This window comes from Rhea americana, unplaced genomic scaffold (assembly GCF_003343005.1).
Source record: "Rhea americana isolate MKP2758 unplaced genomic scaffold, rheAme1 scaffold_129, whole genome shotgun sequence".
In the NCBI taxonomy this organism is placed as follows: domain Eukaryota; kingdom Metazoa; phylum Chordata; class Aves; order Rheiformes; family Rheidae; genus Rhea; species Rhea americana.
Window position 1 is genome coordinate 1,966,571 of NW_028185361.1, and position 20,911 is coordinate 1,987,481.

The 20,911-nt window shown below is 38.7% G+C and overlaps 1 protein-coding gene across 1 annotated transcript in view; it reads left to right on the forward strand.

The window, feature by feature from the left end:
* BNC2 (basonuclin zinc finger protein 2) overlaps positions 1-18,606 on the forward strand; it is a 328,595-nt gene extending 309,989 nt beyond the window's left edge. Inside the window, exon 6 of the mRNA XM_085326232.1 lies at positions 16,787-18,606. Within this exon, the coding sequence (XP_085182358.1) occupies positions 16,787-17,447 (661 nt within the window). The 3' untranslated portion in view covers positions 17,448-18,606. The remainder of the gene's footprint in view (positions 1-16,786) is intronic.
* Positions 18,607-20,911: the final 2,305 nt, after the last annotated feature.

Below are 20,911 nucleotides of genomic sequence, written 5' to 3' on the forward strand. Positions count from 1 at the left end.
ATGTTCACATAACTCTTCCTTACCCGAGAGAACCTCTATGATAAAGTGTTTTGTGCCACCCTTAAGGCAGAGCTACCTCTTCCATAAGTAGTCATGCTGAACACAGAGACACAACTTACTAAGCTGCAAATTCACCGAGGTGTACAAGAAAAGCAGAATTTAACTAGAGTGTGTAGAAGTAGTTTGTCCATTTCTTTCTAGAAAAGTATGGAATTTAAGCAAGCCTTAAAGAGGGCTTATGTGAGTAAGGGTTGCAGGATCAGCTTCGGTGTGAAGTGAGGTTTTCTCCAACCGTGCATACTCATTTTGGGGGGATTTGAGGTATTTTTTTAATTATCTGCGGCCATCATGAATTTGTTCTTTCTGACTATAAAATACAGTATCAATTTGACAGTGACTATACATCTTCTCCTACAGTGCAAAATATCTCATTTCTATGTGAATTCACAGAGGAAGTCAAAGATTTTTCAGTGACCTGAAAAGGTCATTTAAATAATGCGGCTCCACTAGGATTAGGATAGGTGGCAAGCATTAGTAAAGCATTGAAAATAGTAGCTAAAATCAAAGCATACACAAAGGAATATTTTCCCCTGATATGTGTAGAGACAAATGGTGTAAATGTTTAATTTATTTTGTCCAAGTTTGCTGTGCGGATTCTGTATGTTTTATAGTTTAGTGAAAGAGAGTATTTGGGAGGACAGCACTGGGAACATAAATATTTATTCATAATATCCTGATTGCCGCTAGCTTCTAGGAAAGAGCTGGAAAAAAAAACTCTTCTCCAAAGAGTGGGGGAAAATTGAATATTTTCCATTGATCTGTGTAAATGCAGAGCTCTTCCTTAGATAGAGAGATGTCCAATCTTTCTTAAGGTCTTTTGAGACTAGGAAAAATTAAGCATCTACCTACTTCAGTTCCTGCAGAGAAAAGTTCCAGCTGCTTTTTCAAGCTTGATAATAGAAGACGGTAAGATTTATGTTACAGTGAAGGAAACTTTACTTCATAGATATGAGATAGCATCAGGGCACTACTGCCAAAATCCTGGATGAGTGAAAAAGGAACAAGAAGAGGCTGAGTCTTGAGAGTGATAGCATCCAGATGGAAGAATCTGGGGAGAAATGATGCATGGGAGAGGGAGACACCCCCTGCCAGGAATAGCCGTGTGTTTACAGCACCTTGGAGTTACAGCACCAGAAGTTAAAGCTCTCAAAGCTACAGCTTGGGATGAAGGAGAGAGAAACTAAGTTGGCAGGTAAATGGGCTGCTGAGTAAGAGTGAGCCATGGTGGAGGAGGAGGCAAGAACTGTGAGAGTGGAAAAGCACAGACTTCTGGGGAAGCAACCTCCTGAAATGGCGCCACTGGGAGAGATGCAAAATAATCAGTCTTTGTAATTGTTTTTCATTTCGGGTGCAGCTTAGTAAGGACGTAGGTTCCTTGTTTCAGCAGGTGAGGCTCCCTCGACAGGAGAAGAACAAGAGGTGAGGAACGAGTCTCTGGAGCATCACAGTGAAATCAGTTGCTAAATCGTCTGGTGGGCAAGAGTCTGCCTCTGCAAGGGCGAGCTCGTCACTCTGACCTGTGGCCAAGATGGAGAGGGAGAGGGATGCTGCCAGAGGCAGCAGAATTTGCCAGTGTAAAGGTGCTAGCGCTTTCCTAAAATGTGTGGTTGGGAGAGGCTTATAGACACAGGAGCTGCTTGCATAGCAGGGAGACAGAAGCAGGCAGGAGTTTGATGCTAACAGTAAGAAGTTTGTTAGAGTGGGAAGGAAAGGGTATTGAACTGAAACAGCGTGGCAAAGTTTTGACTTACGTCATGCTTAAGGTCTAGTTTGTAGTGCACTGTTGTATGGAAATATGGTGACAGCACATAGAGGTAAATTTCTTTTAGTGGGAATACTACTGGCTGATGAGGCCTATCTCTGCTCCTGGAATATGTACCCAAGAATAGACAAAGCAAACTATTTCAAAGCCCCCTGTGAAGTACCCTAGCAGACTTTTCATAATCTAGGTGACTTCTCAACATGTACAAAGAGAGCAGAGAACAACTGTAGGACTAGTGGGCTTGGAAATTTGCAACCTGCAGGCTTCATCTGTGTCCAAGTGGAGGTAAAAATGTCTGTGGCTCTAAAGAAGAGACATCATGTACATACATACATATTTATATATGCATGATACCTTTGTGTATCAGCTGTGCTTTTTGTCTGACAAGAAAACCTGTCGTCTGAGGAGGCAAACTGTACCTCAGACCTTATGGCCTGACTTCTTTGGTGAGGCCTTTTTGTTCTCTCTTTAATGATGATGAAGCTGTCACCCCTAGATTCAAGCTGCCTTTCAGCAGCTGGTGCATAGGTTATAAAATGAACTAGGTGACAGTTTGGGCATATTCAAAGTTAGGTTTAGCTGAAAGTAAGTCCTAGAAGTAATCCCCCCAAAACAACGCAGAAGGGGAAAAAATTACCAGGTGGAGATGACCCAAAATATCCAGAAGATACAGTGAAGAACAGTGTGCCGGTTCTGTCAGCATATCTAGACAGAGGTGGGCACTGTGCAGAGTTGGCTCACTCCAAAGATACAGTCATTCATAGGGTTTATGATATAGTGATATGACCCTATAGGTCACTGGGTATTTTTCGACACAGAATTATATTACAGGTGACCAATGGGGTAAAACAAAGCTCATTTAGGTTGCTATCACAGTGCTTTTGACAAGTTAACATAGATCTTGGCTAATTGTTTCAGGTGGATCAATTAAGTATTACAGGGAGGCTTTTGCTGCAGTCACTGGTGTCTGAGGCACCAGTCTGAAGGCAGATTTGCAACTAACAGAAGGGGATATTTTAGACTGGAGTAAGTCTTAGCAAAAAGGTGTTACTCAAAAATGTTTGGCAATTTGTAGGCTCTGGAAAAAAAAAATCTGTGAGACCTTTGCATGTTTACATATACTGCTGGTGGTTACAGAATATGATGGAGTACTAGCAAGTGCATAGAGTAGGGTCTGTGGTTCACAGGAGTGTACTGTGTAGTTAGAAGTTAAGGGGAAAGATAACCAAACTGCCAACTACTTGTCTAAGAGAGATAGTGAGAGGGGAGCTGCAGGATTATCAGTGAGGGTTAAATACTAGATTGTGTCAGGGAGAGACTATGCTGTGCAGGCACTGCAAGCCGGCTGCATACAGCTTTTCATCACCCCTCAATTCCTACTCACGTGCTTCTGGCCTGTGCCTCTCTTCAGAAAAGATATCCAGCTGTGCCACATCGTGTGCCAGTGTTTGGCATATAGCACATGTCACTTGTGGTTATTTAGCAGGTACGACAGGCAAGCCACTCTGCTCACGTACAGCAGGTGTGTGTAAATAGTTACCAACGGCACGAGGGATACCTCTGATGGTCTACAGGATACTGAGGTAACACTGGGATATTTCAGATATGGTTCCACCTACTGCTCTTCACAAGCTGACTTTTTAGTGGTGAACACCAAATAGCTCCTGACAGAAGTTTTGAGCCCCCCACGTTTTCTAATGAAAACGTAAGGCTTTTAGTACTGCCTCGTACTTCCCAGCAACATCTTTTGAATGAGCACTTTGCCCTGTGCTAAGAAAGTTTTTCTTTTTTTAAGAGCTCATTTCACATTTAAGCTTGCCCTAAAAAGCATTACTTAAAAAGACCCATCTAAGAAATAATTCAACATTTTTGCCATGAGGCACCTACAAGCTTCATATAAATGGACCTGGAAGAGAATTGAAGGAGTTTTAGATTTGCCAAAAATGTCCACTGTCATAAAAAAGAAAGAATTGCAGGAGTTGGCATTGTGTATAAAATGGTCTGTTGTGTATGGGTGAAAGGCAGGGAGAGAAGGAATGGATGGATTTGTTCTAAGAAGATACTTTTTCTGTCACTTTGTTTTTGCATTTTTTTTTCTGGAAGAGAAAAGAAAAAAAAAAACTCTGAACTGTATGGTCATGTCAAACTATGTAAGTCTGAAAAATAAGTTGTAAATTATAAGTTGTTATTTCTGATGTTACTGATTTTGATTCTAGTGCTTTACAGACTTTATTGCTTATTTTATTAACTAGGGAAAAATGTTGCTCACTTCCAATTTAATACATTTTTCCTCTCTCTCTCTCTCTCTCTCTCCTTTTCCTCGTTATGCCAAAATAAAAAAGCAATTACACTTCAGCCATTTACAACTGAAAATACAAATGGGAGATAGTTAATTTTGCTAGCCATAAATCTTAAATTTTACTTTTACATGTAACACACAAAATGTGGAAATAAAAATACCCTAAACATATATAGGAATGTGTGTGTCTATGTGCATGTATGTGCATGTGTACCGAAAGAGAGAACTGTGTATAGCTCTGTTGGTGGGTAGAGATCTAAAAATGCAGTGGGTAGGAGAAGAACCTAGATTCCCACTCAGAAAGGGCAAATGAGCCTCTGGTTTAAGAAGATGCATGCAGCTGATATATTATGCAAGATTCAGAATCAAGATTTCATGAGGGAAGGAGGCAGGGCCTGGCCATGCGGATAACAGATCCCACACTGGAAGGCTCTCAGGTCTGATAGCCAGATAGGGCAGCAGCACTAATTCTACAGCCTTTTTAGTCTGTTCTGTCACAGAAGGGGCACTGCCGGGTCAGTCAGCTCACTAGTAATTGTGTTTTACAGACTTCTAAAGCAATTGGCTCAGTCAGTCCCAATTCAATAAAAGTGGAGAGCGAGAGCGAGAGCACTTTTGTTCTATTTTTTACTTGAAATTATTTCATTCAGCAGTCTGTCTTTTTTATTACCAGGATTTGACATTAGCACTCCAAGCTATATTAGCATCCATTTCAGCAGTTCAGTAATGGTATTAAAAAAACACTTAACTTCAACGGTGAATGGTTGTATGACAGTACCATAAAAATCCACATTAAAAAAAAAACTTATGTATTTGTCCCTGCAAATTATTTTTCACTTGTTTAACCACTTCAAAACTACACTCTCTTGACTGGCATTTGCAAGGGCTCTAGCAGCAGGAAAAGCTTATAAAGGAGCTGAGAAGCAACTACAGCAACAACAGCATAAAGGGAAAAATTAAGACATTTAAAATAGGAAAAAACACATAGTAGGAGCACAGGAGCACACACACATACACAAGAAAGACCTCTCGTTTTGAGTGGGTGTGTGTCATTCATCAGCTGAAGTAAGACTGTAAAACTCAAATCATCCAAGGTAAAATGTTTGGCATCTTCCATATTTCTGGGATTTAATTTTGAACCCAGCACTCTCCAAGCTTGGGACGGCAGCCTAACTACCTTGGCACTGCAGCACACTCGTAAATGACTGCATTAGGTTCTAAATTTTGATTAAACATTCTGTAATTAATCAATGGTAGACATGAAGCAGTTGGCAAGGTCCAGAGCTGCAAAATGTTTAAGACATAAAACATTACAAAGTAATTAGAATGTGCTCCTTCAAGAGAAGGATTGCCTTCAATAAAGAGGTAAATGATAGCATCATGTTTATTGTGGACGTAGGCAGCCAGTGCAATATGATAAACTGCAGGAGATACACATATCAGTAATCATCCACATTATTAGTGTCATTAATCATAATTCTAAAAATATGACAGCAGCAGCCAACTTTTTGACCAATTTTGCCTCTGCCTGTTGGCCGTTATAACTTCACTAATAGACTGCAGAGCTCCTGTGCGTGGCAGTTTGCATTGAGAATGGAAGGTTAATTATATTTGAGCTGCTGATTCCTTCTCTCCTCGGAAAAGACTGAGCACTTTGACAATCCCAGGAGCTCACTGCTGTTAAACCAGTAAAAGTACTTTATTGAAATTTTCTTTGTTGGTCAGGAATGAGTAGATGTTTCAAATGAGATATAAGCGCCAGGCTGGGACGGACGCTAATGTTTCTTCCAAAATAATCCTTGGACAGCAAGCTGAACTCATACTTCCCTTAGATATCTTTGCACAGTCTCTGGTGGATAGGTAAAAAGTTGAGAATTCAATAACCACTGACAATAGTACATATGGAAGAATCTCGGAGGATTGAAATTACTGAGGAGTTGGGGCGTCAGAGAAGGGAGGTTATAGGATAATCAGCTGTCAGTTGACCTGAAAGGGATACTTATTTAGTAATGTAAAATTACTAATAGAGGAGCGCTGTTGAAGTGCCACATCGTATTTTGTTTTATAGTTCCTCTGATATTATATAAATAATCCCAGCATTTTTAGATAAACAAAGCAGTGTGAATGAGAATCGGCACTGCAGTGTGACAAAAAGGAATGATTTAAATATTTTCCACAGAACCTGAAATCGTAAAAAAGACTTGCCTGGATCTGAGGTTTTGTTACAAACTTGGATATGTAATGCAATCAGTAAAGAGTTTATGAACCTTATAAGCAAAACTTGAGTTAATGCATTGCTGAGCATCGGTATCTGGGGAAAACAACTAGTTTCAGAGCAGAACTGGAGGAAGCTAGGTGTTCTGACTGTTTTATTTGGGGATTTTGCATTTGATGAAACTTGAAACTCAGAATTCATGAGTGTGATGCTGAACTGAAGGGACTGTTTGTGTAAAATCTTGCAGAACTATCACATTTTGCATGGCTGTTGTAACAGTAAAATCAGAAGTAAAAACTACTGATTATAAAACTTGGATCATGTAATACTTAGAGGATTTAATTTTGAAAGTAAATGTTATTTCATGTGATTTGGCAACAAATTCTCACTAGATGTTGTCTCCATACTTCTTAAGAGGAGACAGTCTGCATGCCAGAGCAGCAAAATACGTAAACACACAGGAGATGAGCACGTAACAGCCAAGTGCTGTGCGTGGCCTTGTGTGAGTCACCTGAATGAGGATGAATTTTGCCGTAGAGCATGTGTAGATTCTAGAAATAGCTTATGACAGATGGACTAAATGTCAGTTTTTCTGAGCACTTGTAATTTCCATTGAAAGACCATGTCCCACATGTGATGACCTTCTTGTTGCATGTAACATTGCTACATTTAGATAGTTCACTTTGGAAATGCTTGGTGGGATAAATTGTTTTATCCTAAACTTTCTCAGCCAGTCCAGATATTAGACAAGAGCACTGGCTATTTTGTAAGGAGTCTGTTTTGCATCCAGGCAGCTAGTAAAGTGTGAGGTTGAAGTGTTGCAAAACAATTATGATCATTTCTGAGTAACTTTGGCAAATATGTCAGTGGTTGTGCTTTTTGTTTGTAATATCTTTTGATCTTTAATGGACAACAATAGTAATATATTAAGAGTGCGACATGACCTCGATGCTTCTGAGCACACACAGCTGTTGTGAAAGTGTAATTCTGTTCACATCGTAAGGACCGTCTCACTAAACACCTCAACAGGTATGTACCGAATTATTGGGCCTTTCCAAGAGTCTGTGAGATTTTACACTGAAACGTGGTAAGGTAGCACACTTTGCCATCAGATAACAGTTCCGCATTTAACCTGAGTATCTGTTTGCATAGCTGGCTATCCTGCCTCCACAAGTGCCATCTCAACATTAACATTTTTTATGCATTCCACGGCAATGACAAATTGTTTTCTGACTCTAACTGTGGATTAAGTATGCATAAGGCATGTTTGCCTCTGCCAACAAACCAATAATTCTCGCTAACATCTTCAGAGTTACAACATTTATAAAGTTGCAAAGTGGAGTAAACAAACCATCTGTTTGGCTTTACCATATATGTCATGCTCTCTTATTAGCATATTACGATTCATTTAGTAAACAAATTTGGTGATTTTGTTCATGTCAAAGTTAGAGTGAGCTTGAAGATGATTAACATTCCTGGGACAGGCACATTAATACATTGCTTCCTCTGCAAAGTTAAATGGCTTCTCAGGAGAATCACCCCTTGTTGACAAGATGAGACTGTCAATTTTGTTTGCCTGCCACATTAGGGGCCGTAAGGGGATGGGAAGCTCTGAGAAAGAGGAGCAGTGTAGGCAGCATAATTCACTGCGAATTGAAAAAAGAAGTCTAATTCTGATAAATGGTCGACCCCAATACATCCTACCTGTTATTACAACAGACGTGCCGTATCTGTGCAGTAAATTAGTTAAACCCCTAAAGAGTTTGGTGGGAGCTTATCTTCAAGTGAATAATTTGAGTGTAGAGGGAGCTGTCTTCGTGACCAGTGTGAGTGATTTGTTTCATATTGAAAGGGATTGAAATGACTGGGCTCCACATCTTTAATTTGCAAGAACTTGCTTGTCCTTTATTTCCTGCATTTTATAAACACTTTTTCTTTTCTTTTCTTTTTTTCTTTCTTTTTCTTTCTTTTTTTTCTTTTTTCTTTCTTTTTTTTTTCTTTTTTTTACTTTTTTAAATAGGTACTGAACTGTATTTTACCTTTCGGATTTTCTTCCTAGGAAAGGTTAATATTTTTCAGATTCTATGCAATTTAAAGCCTCAAGAACGGTGATGTAATTACCCAAACTGCTCATATAAAAATGCCATGGTTTCATTTAGTAGTAGAGCTTTTTGTCTTCACCCATTGTTCTAAAGTACTAGTCTCTATCCCTATTTTCCCCCTTGCTTTCAGAGGCAAATTAAGGATGATCAGGTACATGGAAGTGGTAATGCATAGACTAAAATCTTGTCCCTATTTAGATAAATGTGATTTTCATCATTTACTTCAAACCATGATTTCAAACCTTGTTATCTTTGCTTAGATTTAAGGATATCAGTCTTTTTTTTTTTTTTTTTGGTACATTAAAAAAATCAGATATTTTCAAAGCCTACTGAGATTTGGGCAAAATTAAAATAATAAATAAGAAAAAAAATTCTTTAACAGTATGAATTAAATTCCAGGAACTATTTCATTGTTGATTTTTCTTAAATGTATGGCAAAAATGATTGCTACTTCCTTCCTGAGAAAACATCAGAATTAAGGCCACATCTTTTTTCATAAATACGTACACTATTATATTTAGCCAGAGTCTTACTTTCTGGTTCTTTGTTTTTAGCTGCATGAAACTCAGCACTTTCAGTCTGCAGAGATTCTGAGAAAGGACAAAATTTTGTATTTACTTTCTATTACACTCACATATTCTGAACCTTTTTGTGAGTTTCAGGCTTAAATAAACAGGAAAGCAACATGAAATTGAGGTAAGACCACAGTGCATTGCCATGTTATAGACTAAAATCATGTGAAAGTTTTAAATGAAGCTGTAAGCCTTAACTGACAACCTTCGAGGTGAAGAGAAACAAAGAGAACTCTGATTCACGTCTTTTCGTTGTTGGTAAGGAAAGTAGACTATCGAGCTGGTTAGGTGTGGAGGAACTCTCCTGGGAGGAGTAATGAAAGCTTCATTCTTTATGATGTTTTAAGATGGATTGACAAGACTTTAAACAAAGTGTGCAGGAGGATAGCTTGTCTGGGGCGTCTACAGCATGAGCAGTTGCTTCCATATCCACTGTCAATGAGATCTGTTTGCAGATCTCTGTGCGGACTTTCAGACAAGCATATCCTGGCCTTTGGTTTTGCAATAGAACCTCTGGCTTCGTAACCAAAAATTAGTTTCTTTCTTCTTAAAAAAAATATTGACTATTACTTGGAAGGAAGAATATTTAATGTCGTGTTTTAATGTATTAAGTCTCTAAATATAATTTTATCATGTTACTTAATGCCAGGATCGCTTAGTGTAATTTAGAACAAGGTGCACCAAGATTAGTGGCTAACTGCTGTGAGCTCCTGTCTCTGATTTCTTAGCAGCATTTGAATGATCAAGCTGGGTGACATTATTTTGGCATATCGTTTATTTGTCAAAAAAGCATTTCCAAAACTCCTGAGCTATAGGAGGTTTGAGATAATTGTTTTAGTTGGAAATATAGGAAGGAAGGATGTTGGGGGATACAACTGCAAACGTTGAAATTATTCAGTTCAGAAATGTGATATACAATACCATACAATCATTTTGATGGTGGAGATTTGCAACAGGGATGTTTGGCACTTACAGTCAGCCAAGGAGGAGCAAGGGACCAATGGCTAGGACATGTTGCTAGGATGTTGGAGGTTGGCTGGGATGTCGAAGGTTGGCTTGACCTTTCTGTCTGACTGCATCAGGGGCCAAAAAAGGAGTTTCCTTAGTCCCTAACCGACTGCCCTAACAGTTATGTTGTTGAAACAGTCTTGCTCTCTTTTTCTCTCACCCACTTAATATTCAACTGTAATAATTATTTTCTCCTGTTAAAAATAGAAAATACTGCTTTGTGGTTCATTTTTAACCATCTGCCTTGCCCTGAGCTGTCAGCAAAACATACAAGTCAATTTTTCATGCACTTCATTTTGTGTTTTGTTTAATGCTTGAATTTAAATAAACAGAGTACTCTTTACATCCAAATTCCCAACTTTACTGTCCTTATTAGGGGTGAGATTTGTCCCAGTGCAGATTGCACTGCAACCACCTATGCTCCTGGTGTGCATGCACAACTGGCCTTGAGACTTTACACCACTCTCTGTGCCAGGACAAATTTTATTCTATGATAAATTCCTCCTCAGTCACTTCAAAAAGAAATAAAAAGAATAACTAAATAAAAATAAAGTAAAATAAAACAGCTATTACATTTTTCTTTCCAACAAATGGATAGTAGATTAACAAAATCAGATTCATTGACAGGTGTGGAAAGAAACTGTTGAAGAGAACCAAGTCTGGATTTATGAGCTGTGTAAATGGCATGTACATTAATTGACTCTATTTCCTCGGCTTATAATCCCCTTTCTTTTGTTGATGCATAGTACTTCCCTCACAAGAGTAGTTTGCTAGTAGTAGGTGGGGTGGAACCAACAATGAATTGTAATTATGGAAGAGTATTTCTGTGAACTCACTCAAGAAAGGGAAGAAAATACCACCTTTGRCAGTATCACGTGGGCAGCCAGAGAGCTCCTGTGGTCGTGGCATTGCACGGCTACCAAAATTCCAGTTTGAAGAGGTAGTGGTGACCAGGGAGCTTTGATACCCTGGCCACTTGGCAGCAACCACAGATTTTGCATGTATCATTGTTATCATTGTCATCTTTTGCAGCACTGATTCATTCTTAAGATTACTGAATTCAGAAAGCTGAGCTTCCCTCTGGTGAGAACTTGTCCACACACTTCTGCCTACCGTATGTCTAATTCATGAGTAGTAAGGTGGAAGAAGAATATTAATTATATGAAAAGTCAGGCATTCAGAGCTTCCTAAAATAAGTGAAACTTTGCTAAAAGTTTCTTGTCACAGCAAACTGCATCTCAAAACATCTTTGAGATATAGTCCCCTCATTTTTAAGGGTAAATGACATGTAATACAGAACTAAACAGATGCTTGGGCATTCTTTGGCATATATTATTCTAATTTCTTAGAAGTAACTTTCCTCAGGGTCCTGTGTTACCTAGGATGGGGTTAGATCTGGTCACTGGAGTTGAGTGAGATCTGCCTTTAATTAAGCTCTTTGACCTTGTATTTCTGTCTTGAAGACCTCATTCTCCAGTTATCTTTATGCAATGTTTATATTGCCAGGATCAAATCTCATTGTAGTAGATGGTGTACAAATAAGCAGTCTAAGAAATCCAGATACATTCAAAGGATTTTATTAGGTCAGATGTTTATATATTTTCTATGCATATGTATACTTCTGCCATTTGTTAAAGTACTTTAAGATTTTTACCTGCAGATACAGTAACAGCTGCAGACACCAGAGATGTCTTTAAATTAGCTAGCTCAGGTATGAGGAATAACATAGTTGTGGCAAGCTGAAGATCAGCTGGCTTTGGTGCATCTTGCTCGTGATTTTCCACCTGTCTGCTGGTAGGGTTCATGCCCTGCATAAATCACTGCACTGAAACCATGCCTCAGCTTACGTAGGGAACATTGTTTACATGGTCCTGGCAGCAGTATTCAAGGGAGGAAGGGGCAGGGGTGGTGAAAATCACAACAAGCAGAACAGCTGAAGAAAGAAACTGCAGGTGCCACAGGGAGCAGCAGGTGGACAGATGACAGCAAGGCTGACATTGTCTCAGAGCCTGTAGAGAACTTGCTAGGATTTAGGAGTGGATGAGTGGATGAGGAAGAGTTGCAAAAGATTAGGATAAAATACTTCAATACTGTGTGGAGGAAGGGACCTGAGAACCCTCTCAGCAGTGTAATTAGTGGAATATGTACTGTTTTCCAAGGAAAAGTCAAGGAAGAACAGCACAGGATGAAGAAACTGAAGAAATAGAGTTATCAGGACACAAGAGACTAAAGGCTTTGCCAATATTTCTAGTGCTATTTTTTGTTCTCTTCTTGTGTGTCTCAGATTGCTGTTTGAACCTGTTGGGTCAAAGTAGTGTGTCTGTGACATACTCTTCTGCCTTTCCACTCGAATAATATTCTTTGTGGCTTTCAAGATGCTAATTTCTGTCCCTAAATTCAGCACCATATTCTATTTGTCAGTTACCTGTACCTACCTTTCCTGGAGCACCTGCTTTTTAAATTTCCCTGCCCTGTTCAGGAGACTATTTCTCTTTCTGCTCTGCCTTTGTCCCTGCTCTTCTTTCTTTACTCCATTTTTGTTTATGAACCACTGTTTGCAGCTGTCCTCACATGAACGGGCATGTTCCTACAGCAAACTCCCTGCATTGTCTTTACCCCAGAAACCCTGGGAATGCTGCTGTCGTCCCCCAGAACAGCCGTCTTTATGCAGGGCACTGCTCAAGCAGCTCCCCGTACGTGGTCCTCAACCTGAGCCTCAGTGCACGTTGCTACGTTTGGTTGGGTAGCAGACAGCAAAAGGCCCTGGGTATTGCAGATTTGTGTGTCTGTAAAATCACACTTTCCTTCCCTCCTAATCCACTTATCATTCAGCTACTGGAAACCTGAGTGGCTAGTAATTTTGGCACACAATATTTTTAATTCTGACAACGTGTGACTTTGGTTTTATCTTAACATTTCAAACATGCAGTGTCCAAATAAATGAACTTCTTCTCACAATGCACGCCTCTCATCCCTAACAGAATGTTTTTGCATGTGATATTTAGAGAAAGTATTAAACACAAGTGAAATAGATTAAGAAATGAATGTAAAAGAATCAATTCTTTTGAACTGTGGTTGCATAATGGAAATCGACTGCTATGAATGAACCTATGTTCAGAAGTTATGAACAGCAGAGCTAATGCACTGCCATGAGTTCATCTTTATTATTGCATTACACCTGAATCAATTGATAAAGTAGCTTTTTTTTTAAGGCTAGGAATGGCACTTAATTGAATAAAAGTCAATGTAATTATATTAGGAGAATCCAACAGTACTGCTGACAGCGGAAAAGGGACACTACTGAGCAGAGTGCCAGAACTTGTCCACACATTTCTGCACATCGTTTGCCTGACAGATATTATGGGCTGGTACATGCTTTAATTAGATTACTGATTGCCACTGCTGCAAGTGAGAATTGAATAAGGGAGGCATCTCTCCTTATCAGAGCATCAGCAGGGGTTTCATCCTTTTGCTGGTCTTTCTCAGAATGGCCTCTGTCCATCTGGGGCTCAGTGGCCCCTCTTTAACTGTGGTAATTTATTCTTATCTCTTCATTCGATGAATGTTGACGTTATTTTCACTGTGTGCCTAGCCACTGTTTCTCTCAGCAGCAAACCAGGGAAATAGCAAGTGTGAACATGTGAGAGGCAACAGACAGTTACAGCTCTCCTGACTGGTTTCTGCACCACAGCAAATTCCCGTATTCTCTTCAGTGTGAAATTGGGGTGGGTTGGGACAGGGAGGGGGAGGAAGTGAAGCTGGAGGAATGGTAAGAAGGAAACATATGAGCACTTTATGAGTAGTTTGCAGTTAGCATTACGATGATAAGCACAACTGTGCTTTTATGCTCATGTAATAACTCTGGTCAGTGTGGACAGGCCGTCACAGTAAGCATTTCCTGTACAGTACTTAGCAACTTTATTTGGAGTGTATGCCATCTGACACCGGGAAGGCAAGGAGCAGCGCTATGGAAAGAGGGGCTGCCGGGACTGCTGCTTATCATTCATGTATGTGCACACCGCATGCATCTGTTCAGAGCTCATTTGTGGATGATGATGAGGATGCTGTGAATTTGCTTTGATTAATTTGGTTTATGTTTCTCATATTGTGTGGTTGAGTCAGTATCCATCAGAACAACAGTGTAAGTGAGATTGCAGCTGACAAAAAATGATTTCATAGTCAAGACTTTGTTTAAAGTCCATATTTTGTTGGTTTTGGATATTATTTTCTTTTGTCTTTTTTTTTTAACCAGATATGTCTGGATTGGAATGTGAATTTGTTCTCTTTCTCTCTCTCTCTCTCTCTCTCTCTCACCTCTTTCTTTCTCTCTTTTCTCCTTCTCTCTCTTCTCTCTCTCTCTCTCTCTTTTGTGATCTCAATTTAGCAAAAGATTAGAAAGCTGATCTTATCACAAGGTAAGCTCAGCCTTCATAAGTGCAGTGTGGGGATATGCATAATTACACTTCTGCGCCTCAAAAAAGCAACAATGCTTTACTTGCTTGTGTGAAAGGAGTGTTTCCCATGTGGGAGAAAAATGAGGAATGCTCTCCACTTTTTTATGCCCTTGCCCATACCTCTCAACTGTCTCTCCTTAGAATAGAAATGCTCCATTTTAGACGCCTCCCCACTCAATAATTGGATCTCGAGCAGACATGATTGGATTAAATTGCAGTTTTAGTAGCAATTTTACGTCAAAGGACAGTTACCTGCACTTGCCAGGGCCAATGGCAGGCCCAGTGAGTGGGCCAGATCATTGCTATTGCTATTATCCTTACTTATTACGGTAAATTATGTGCAACAGAGAGATGCATCACGAAATACCAGTGATAGAAAATTACAGAAATTAACCCCACATCACTTTAATCTTCCTACATTTGCATTTTCCTTGTTTGTCTGCATTGTATTGCTCTACCATGGTTGGAACTCCAGCTGGTTGAGAGGTATGTTTCAAAGGGTTTCTTAAACAAAAGCTTCCAATAAAGAAATATTGCTAATAGCTATTGTTTTCCTTCTCCCTTTTTTGTTACTGTAGGACATAAATGTTTGTAAAACATTTGGTCAATGTTATGTCTTCCTGTGTCAATTTTTTACGTAGTACTTTTTGCAAATTAAAGTATTCCTGTGTTAAAATTCTCTCTCTCTCTCTCTCTCTCTCTCTGTCTGTCTTCCCCATCCCTGCCCTCTTTCTTACCCCTCCTACATTTGGGCTCTGATCTGCAATTTATAATGGGCAGACAGACTGGTGAGTCTGCATGTTGTAAATTGCGGGTTTGGGTCCTTAGCTTGCAAAGAATGTTATGCAGTAGAACTTCGCTAATTCTTTTGTCACTGATTTGAAAATTCAGTCACCCTCCAAAGAAAATAAGTATTTGTCCTCCTTTTCCTCAGGAAGAGTGCACATTCAGAATACTGAACCCTAAAGTTTTCTAATATTGAAAACTTTATATTGATTTCTCATCTTTAAACACTTTGACAAAAAGAGCATGTTTTGTGTTCAGAGGTCTTTGATGTCTGTCATGTTTGTTGGTTTCATTGTTAATTCAGAAAATGCAGTTGTTCAAAGAGGATTTTCCTGACACTACTGCAAATCAGTGAGGTTCTACTGCAATGGATAAATAAAGGCCAATGTCAAAAGTGGAGAGTAAAATACAGTATTTAAAATAATAGGCTGTATTACACAGCTACTAACCCAAAGGCTTAAGTTTTATTTGCAAATGTAGAGCTTTAATTCTTGAGAACAAAGGCCCTGATCCTGTAAAACACTTGAGAATGTTTTAACTTGCAGCTCTTGGGATCTGGTCCAAAGACCGCTGACGTCAGTGACAGTTTTTCCAGTGCCTCTTGAGCACTCAGTGACTTCAAGACATACCTAAGCCAAAGCCCCTGCTTAAGTGTTTTGACTGATTTGGGGCAAAATTCTGTATTGTCACTAGCATTTTTTATTGGAAACTACACCACTTCAGTCAGAAATTTAGCGCTGCAGCTAGACACAGCATGTAAATGTACAGATACATTTAGATATTGGGAAGAATATAGCAAAGAGCAACAGTACCCTCCCAAAAGGATGGAACCAGTGACTTTGAGATTTTCAGAAACTGATATATGGATTTCAGAGACTTGTTCTCCTACCCTCCTCAAGTCTTTTCCATCTCTATTTGGTCTGATTCTGAGTACCTTTATGTTAGACTTATTTCATCAGAATCAGGATCAGAACCTCTAATTCAGTCATATTAATGTTTTTCTCTTCCTATATTTCACTTATAGAGCTGCATGAATACATATATATGTATATTTTATACTTATATATGTATGTATGAATGTATAAATATTCAAGTATATATATATATATTTATGTACAGTCTCACACAGATATTCTATATATTAATAATATCTTCTTCTGAGCGAGGCTTTTAGGAAGACTAGCAGGGGTTCAGGGACCACAAATAGCATTTCACATTTTCTGTTATTCTAGTCCGTTTTGTAAATCTCAAACACCAGGGCTGTAGTTGCTGCTGGGGGCCAATGTTGATGAACGGTAGCTGTAACTGGAAGGGAGTCAAGGGGTTCATTTTGCTTGTTTTGTTTTTATGTTGCAAATTGTTCCTTTATAAAGAAACAGAATTGTCTAAGGAACATGGATAGGGGACAAATTATAAATTATTGTAAATCATTGCTAAATCAGAATTTGGATCTGGTGCTTGGCAACTGTATGTTTAATCAAAAATACTGTACATTTTTCCTTTCTTCCCTTCCCTCTTCCTTTCCCAGACACAGTGCTAACATAAACCTGCACCGTAAACTGTTGACCAAAGAACTGGATGACATGGGCCTAGACTCCTCACAGCCTTCTCTTAGCAAAGACCTCCGTGATGAATTTTTGGTGAAGATCTACGGCGCTCAGCATCAGATGGGGCTTGACATACGGGAAGACACCTCCTCGCCTGCTGGTACTGAGGATTCCCACATGAATGGGTACGGCAGGGGCATGTCGGAGGACTACATGGTCTTGGACCTGAGCACCACCTCCAGCATCCAGTCCAGCAGCAGTATCCATTCCTCCAGAGAATCTGATGCCGGCAGCGATGAGGGCATCCTCCTGGACGACGTCGATGGGGCAAGTGACAGCGGGGAGTCTGCCCACAAAGCAGATGCCCCTGCCTTAGCTGTAGGTATGGGCGCCGATGTCCCCGGATCCCTCATGTTCAACAGTGTTTCAGTGAGCAACGGTGGGATAATGTGTAACATTTGCCACAAAATGTACAGCAACAAGGGGACCCTCAGAGTGCACTATAAAACAGTGCACTTGCGAGAGATGCACAAATGCAAAGTCCCCGGGTGCAACATGATGTTTTCCTCTGTCCGCAGCCGAAACCGGCACAGTCAGAACCCCAACCTGCATAAAAACATTCCCTTCACCTCTGTAGATTAGTTAAGGATGGACGTGGCATAATGCCAGCTCTCACAGAGGGCCTACCACATTTGAACTGCCATATACAGTCTCTCTTGATATATATATATATATATATAAAAATATACATATATATATAATCTTTTTTTTTCTTTTTTAACAAAAGAAAGAAACACCAGGTGCTTTTTCCCTTTGTTGGTTGTTGGATTTTTTTTTTTTTTTTTCGTTTTCTGGGGATAAAAACAAAAAAGTGGGATCTTTAATCTGGGGTGAAATACCCTTCATGAAAAAAAGCAAGCAAAAACAAAAACCAGACCCACAGAAAACTTGCAATTGTCCCTAGTTCTGTTATAAAGTTCTTGGTCATCTCCAAAGAGACAATTTGTTCTACCCATGACTATTGCCTGCAAAAATAAATAAAAAAAAAAGCAACAAAAAAAGCAAAGAAACAAAAAGGAAAAAAAAAATATCTACTTAGTTGTCTTTGTGTCTTTAAAGATTGGGGATAACCTAAGATTGGGGATAACGTTCTACTAAGATGGGGATAATGTTCTACTAAGATGGGGATAACGTTCTACTAAGATGGGGATAACGTTCTACTAAGCATGGCTGTTACACTTGTATATATATATTGAGCCTTGATAGGCCTATGATGTAAAACAATTGTATTGATTGTGGTTTAACTCTTATTTTTTTGCTTAATTTTTACAGTTACATTCAGCTGTTAGGTAAGCAGGAAAAATAGTTCGCTGGCTAGTCCTACTCATTTATGTTAGCTTTAATGCACATTTTTAAAAGAACCACGGTCTTGTTTTAACTACCTGCTAGATATAAGTAATACAGAGGTGCTGGCATGCTTTACAGTACCTAGTCTGATACAGTTTTTTTGTCTTGTACTATTACATAAATCCAGTCATGCACTTTTTCGTACACTACAAGGGGATGTGTAATAATATCCATGCTTTTTTTTTCCTTAAACTATTGCCATATTTTCAGTAAGTGTCTTTAAAAAAATACACTTAGATAAAAGTGGTCTGGTCAGTATGAGGGCATGAATGCCAAACAAAGAGTATTAGTGTTTAGTGTTAATACAAAAGTGCCAACTTTGCACACATTTTGAAAAAAGAAAATGTACTTACTCACCATAACCACAGTTGGAGCTTTTGGACNAAAAAAAAAAAAAAAAACAGAGGTGAGAGAAGGGGTAAAGTGAAATACAGAATTCTTGGTGCTTTTTGCAAGTGCCAATTATTAGAAACAATAGTGCATCCTTATTCCTTATATACTACATTACCTAGAGGAAAAAAACAGAATTGTGTCATCTGAATCAGTGGAGATTTTTCTTTTGCTGAACATGGATAATATTTGGGGATAGAGATGCTGATACTACTTGTCACAGAACAAAGATGGATATAATTTTGTGTGCTTCTTACCATAGCCTGGATTTTTGCAGTGGTTAAAAAAAAAAGGAACAAGGAAGTAATGTTAATAACTGTTGTTCTGTAAAGTTGTCTTATTTGCAATGGAAAGTGCTGTAGTGTGATTAAGGCAAGTTTTATAGAAGCAATCAAAAAAAATTAATGGCAGAAGCACTTAGAAGCTCTGAAAACATATGCTGGACTTTTTATTGGGTAACTTTCCCTTTGGTTAAATTAGAGGCCAGAAAAAGGATCTCTAGTTTTGTTAATGTTTTGTGTTTCACCCACGTGGTTTGTCAGAAAAGAGTGAAAGTTTGGGGGAGAGAGAGGGAGAGAGAGCAAGTATGAGGAGGAGAGGGAGAAGGAGAAGGAGCAAGCAATGAGAAAGGGAGATAGAGAGGCTGTCCTCTGAATCTTTTTTGTTTCCGGTGTTTACACATATTGCTTGAGCTGGTAAACCACACTGGCAGCCTAAGTTACCACAACATMCTGACTGAATGATGATATTTGCTTAAGTTCAGCCTACAGCCAAAACCATTAGGGTGTGTGTTGTAGACTTCTTCTTTTCTTTCTTTCTTTTTTTTTTTTTTAAGAAAAAGGGATATTTCAGCATACAATACAATACTCGTTCAGTGAGAATGTGTTTCTTTTCTGTATGTACTGATCCAGAACATTTTTTTTAGTCAAGAGTCAGAAATGATCCTTTCTTTCAGCTTCTCATTGTTTTATTTGTTGTGCATTTTGATCATTTTTATCTTTATGTCCACTTGAGTAGTTATTCTTGTTGCATTTTCTAGAGGAAACTGTTTATATGGATTTCTTTTTTTTTGGGGGGGGGGGGGTTATTATGCATTTCAGTATTCTTTTCTCCAAAATTAGGACTCAATAGCTAATAAATTAGTATTTCCAGTTCTCTTAAGTTTCTCTTAAGAGAAAAAAATTCTTAAGAAAATCTCAGTATGCTCCCATAGGGTACAAGCTTCTGATCACTTTTTGACTCTTCACACTGATGAAATCATTTGTTGATCCCAGAGAAACTATTAAAAAAAATCTTACATTCTGGTTTAACAAAAAGAAAGTTTATAGCAAAAAGCTAAGCAGTTTTGCTGTATTTTTTCTTTCATCTTTTTTATTCTTCCTCAAAGTCTCAACTAGTTTGCCTTGTTAAATTGAGTGGAGAGATCTGCTTTGCTTTGTTTTATGTTGTGCAAGCCCCGTGTGTTTGTGAAAGAGGGAAATTAGAACAGTAAAGGTGCATTCTTCTAAAACACATGGACCTTTGTAGCGTTATCTGTACTGCACTCCTGTCCCCCTCCCAAGCTATTAGGAACCAAACAAGATGGAAAGTATAAAAATGAAGCAGAAGTAACTGAATGATATCTACAGAAAAAAACACTGTTTTGAAGTATGTATGGTATAAATAAATATCTTTTTTTAATGAAAAGCACATTTGAGGTATATAAATAATTCTTCACTGAATGAATCACTCTTCTGCATTCTCATTTTACTCTGTTTTAGTTAAAGGTCAAATGGTTTTGGTAAACTTGTTTGGAAACTTAAACATCATCAGCAGATAAATTCAGCAGATGAATTACATAGAAAAAAATCTGTTTATTACACAAAATGAAACAGGACATTATAAAAAGTAAAAGATCRGGGACAAAGCTCAAAAAACTGTTAGAAGCCCTGCAGTGCTATTTAATGGCATCCTGAATTTCATTCAGATTGTGCTTCAGCCTTGTAGGAGATACCCTAAAAAGTAAGAAAAGTTTATCCTGGATAGATTATTGCTCTTTTCTTTTTGTAGGCAAATCAYCTGGCTTCTTCAGTGCTCATGATATTAATGTCAGAATATTCTGGTTTTAGGAATACACATAAAGTTTCGTGGAACTGAATGGTGTTTCCCACCTTCATACTTACCATACTTCTTTCTGAGAGTCTTTATTTATCAGAAATTTTCCTGTGATGGGATTTGTGTCGCTTGAAAATTCCTGAAGAATCTCAAAAGAAGCTTATATGGAAGAAGTTTGGTTTTAACAACAGAAATGCACAATAGCCAGCATCTGT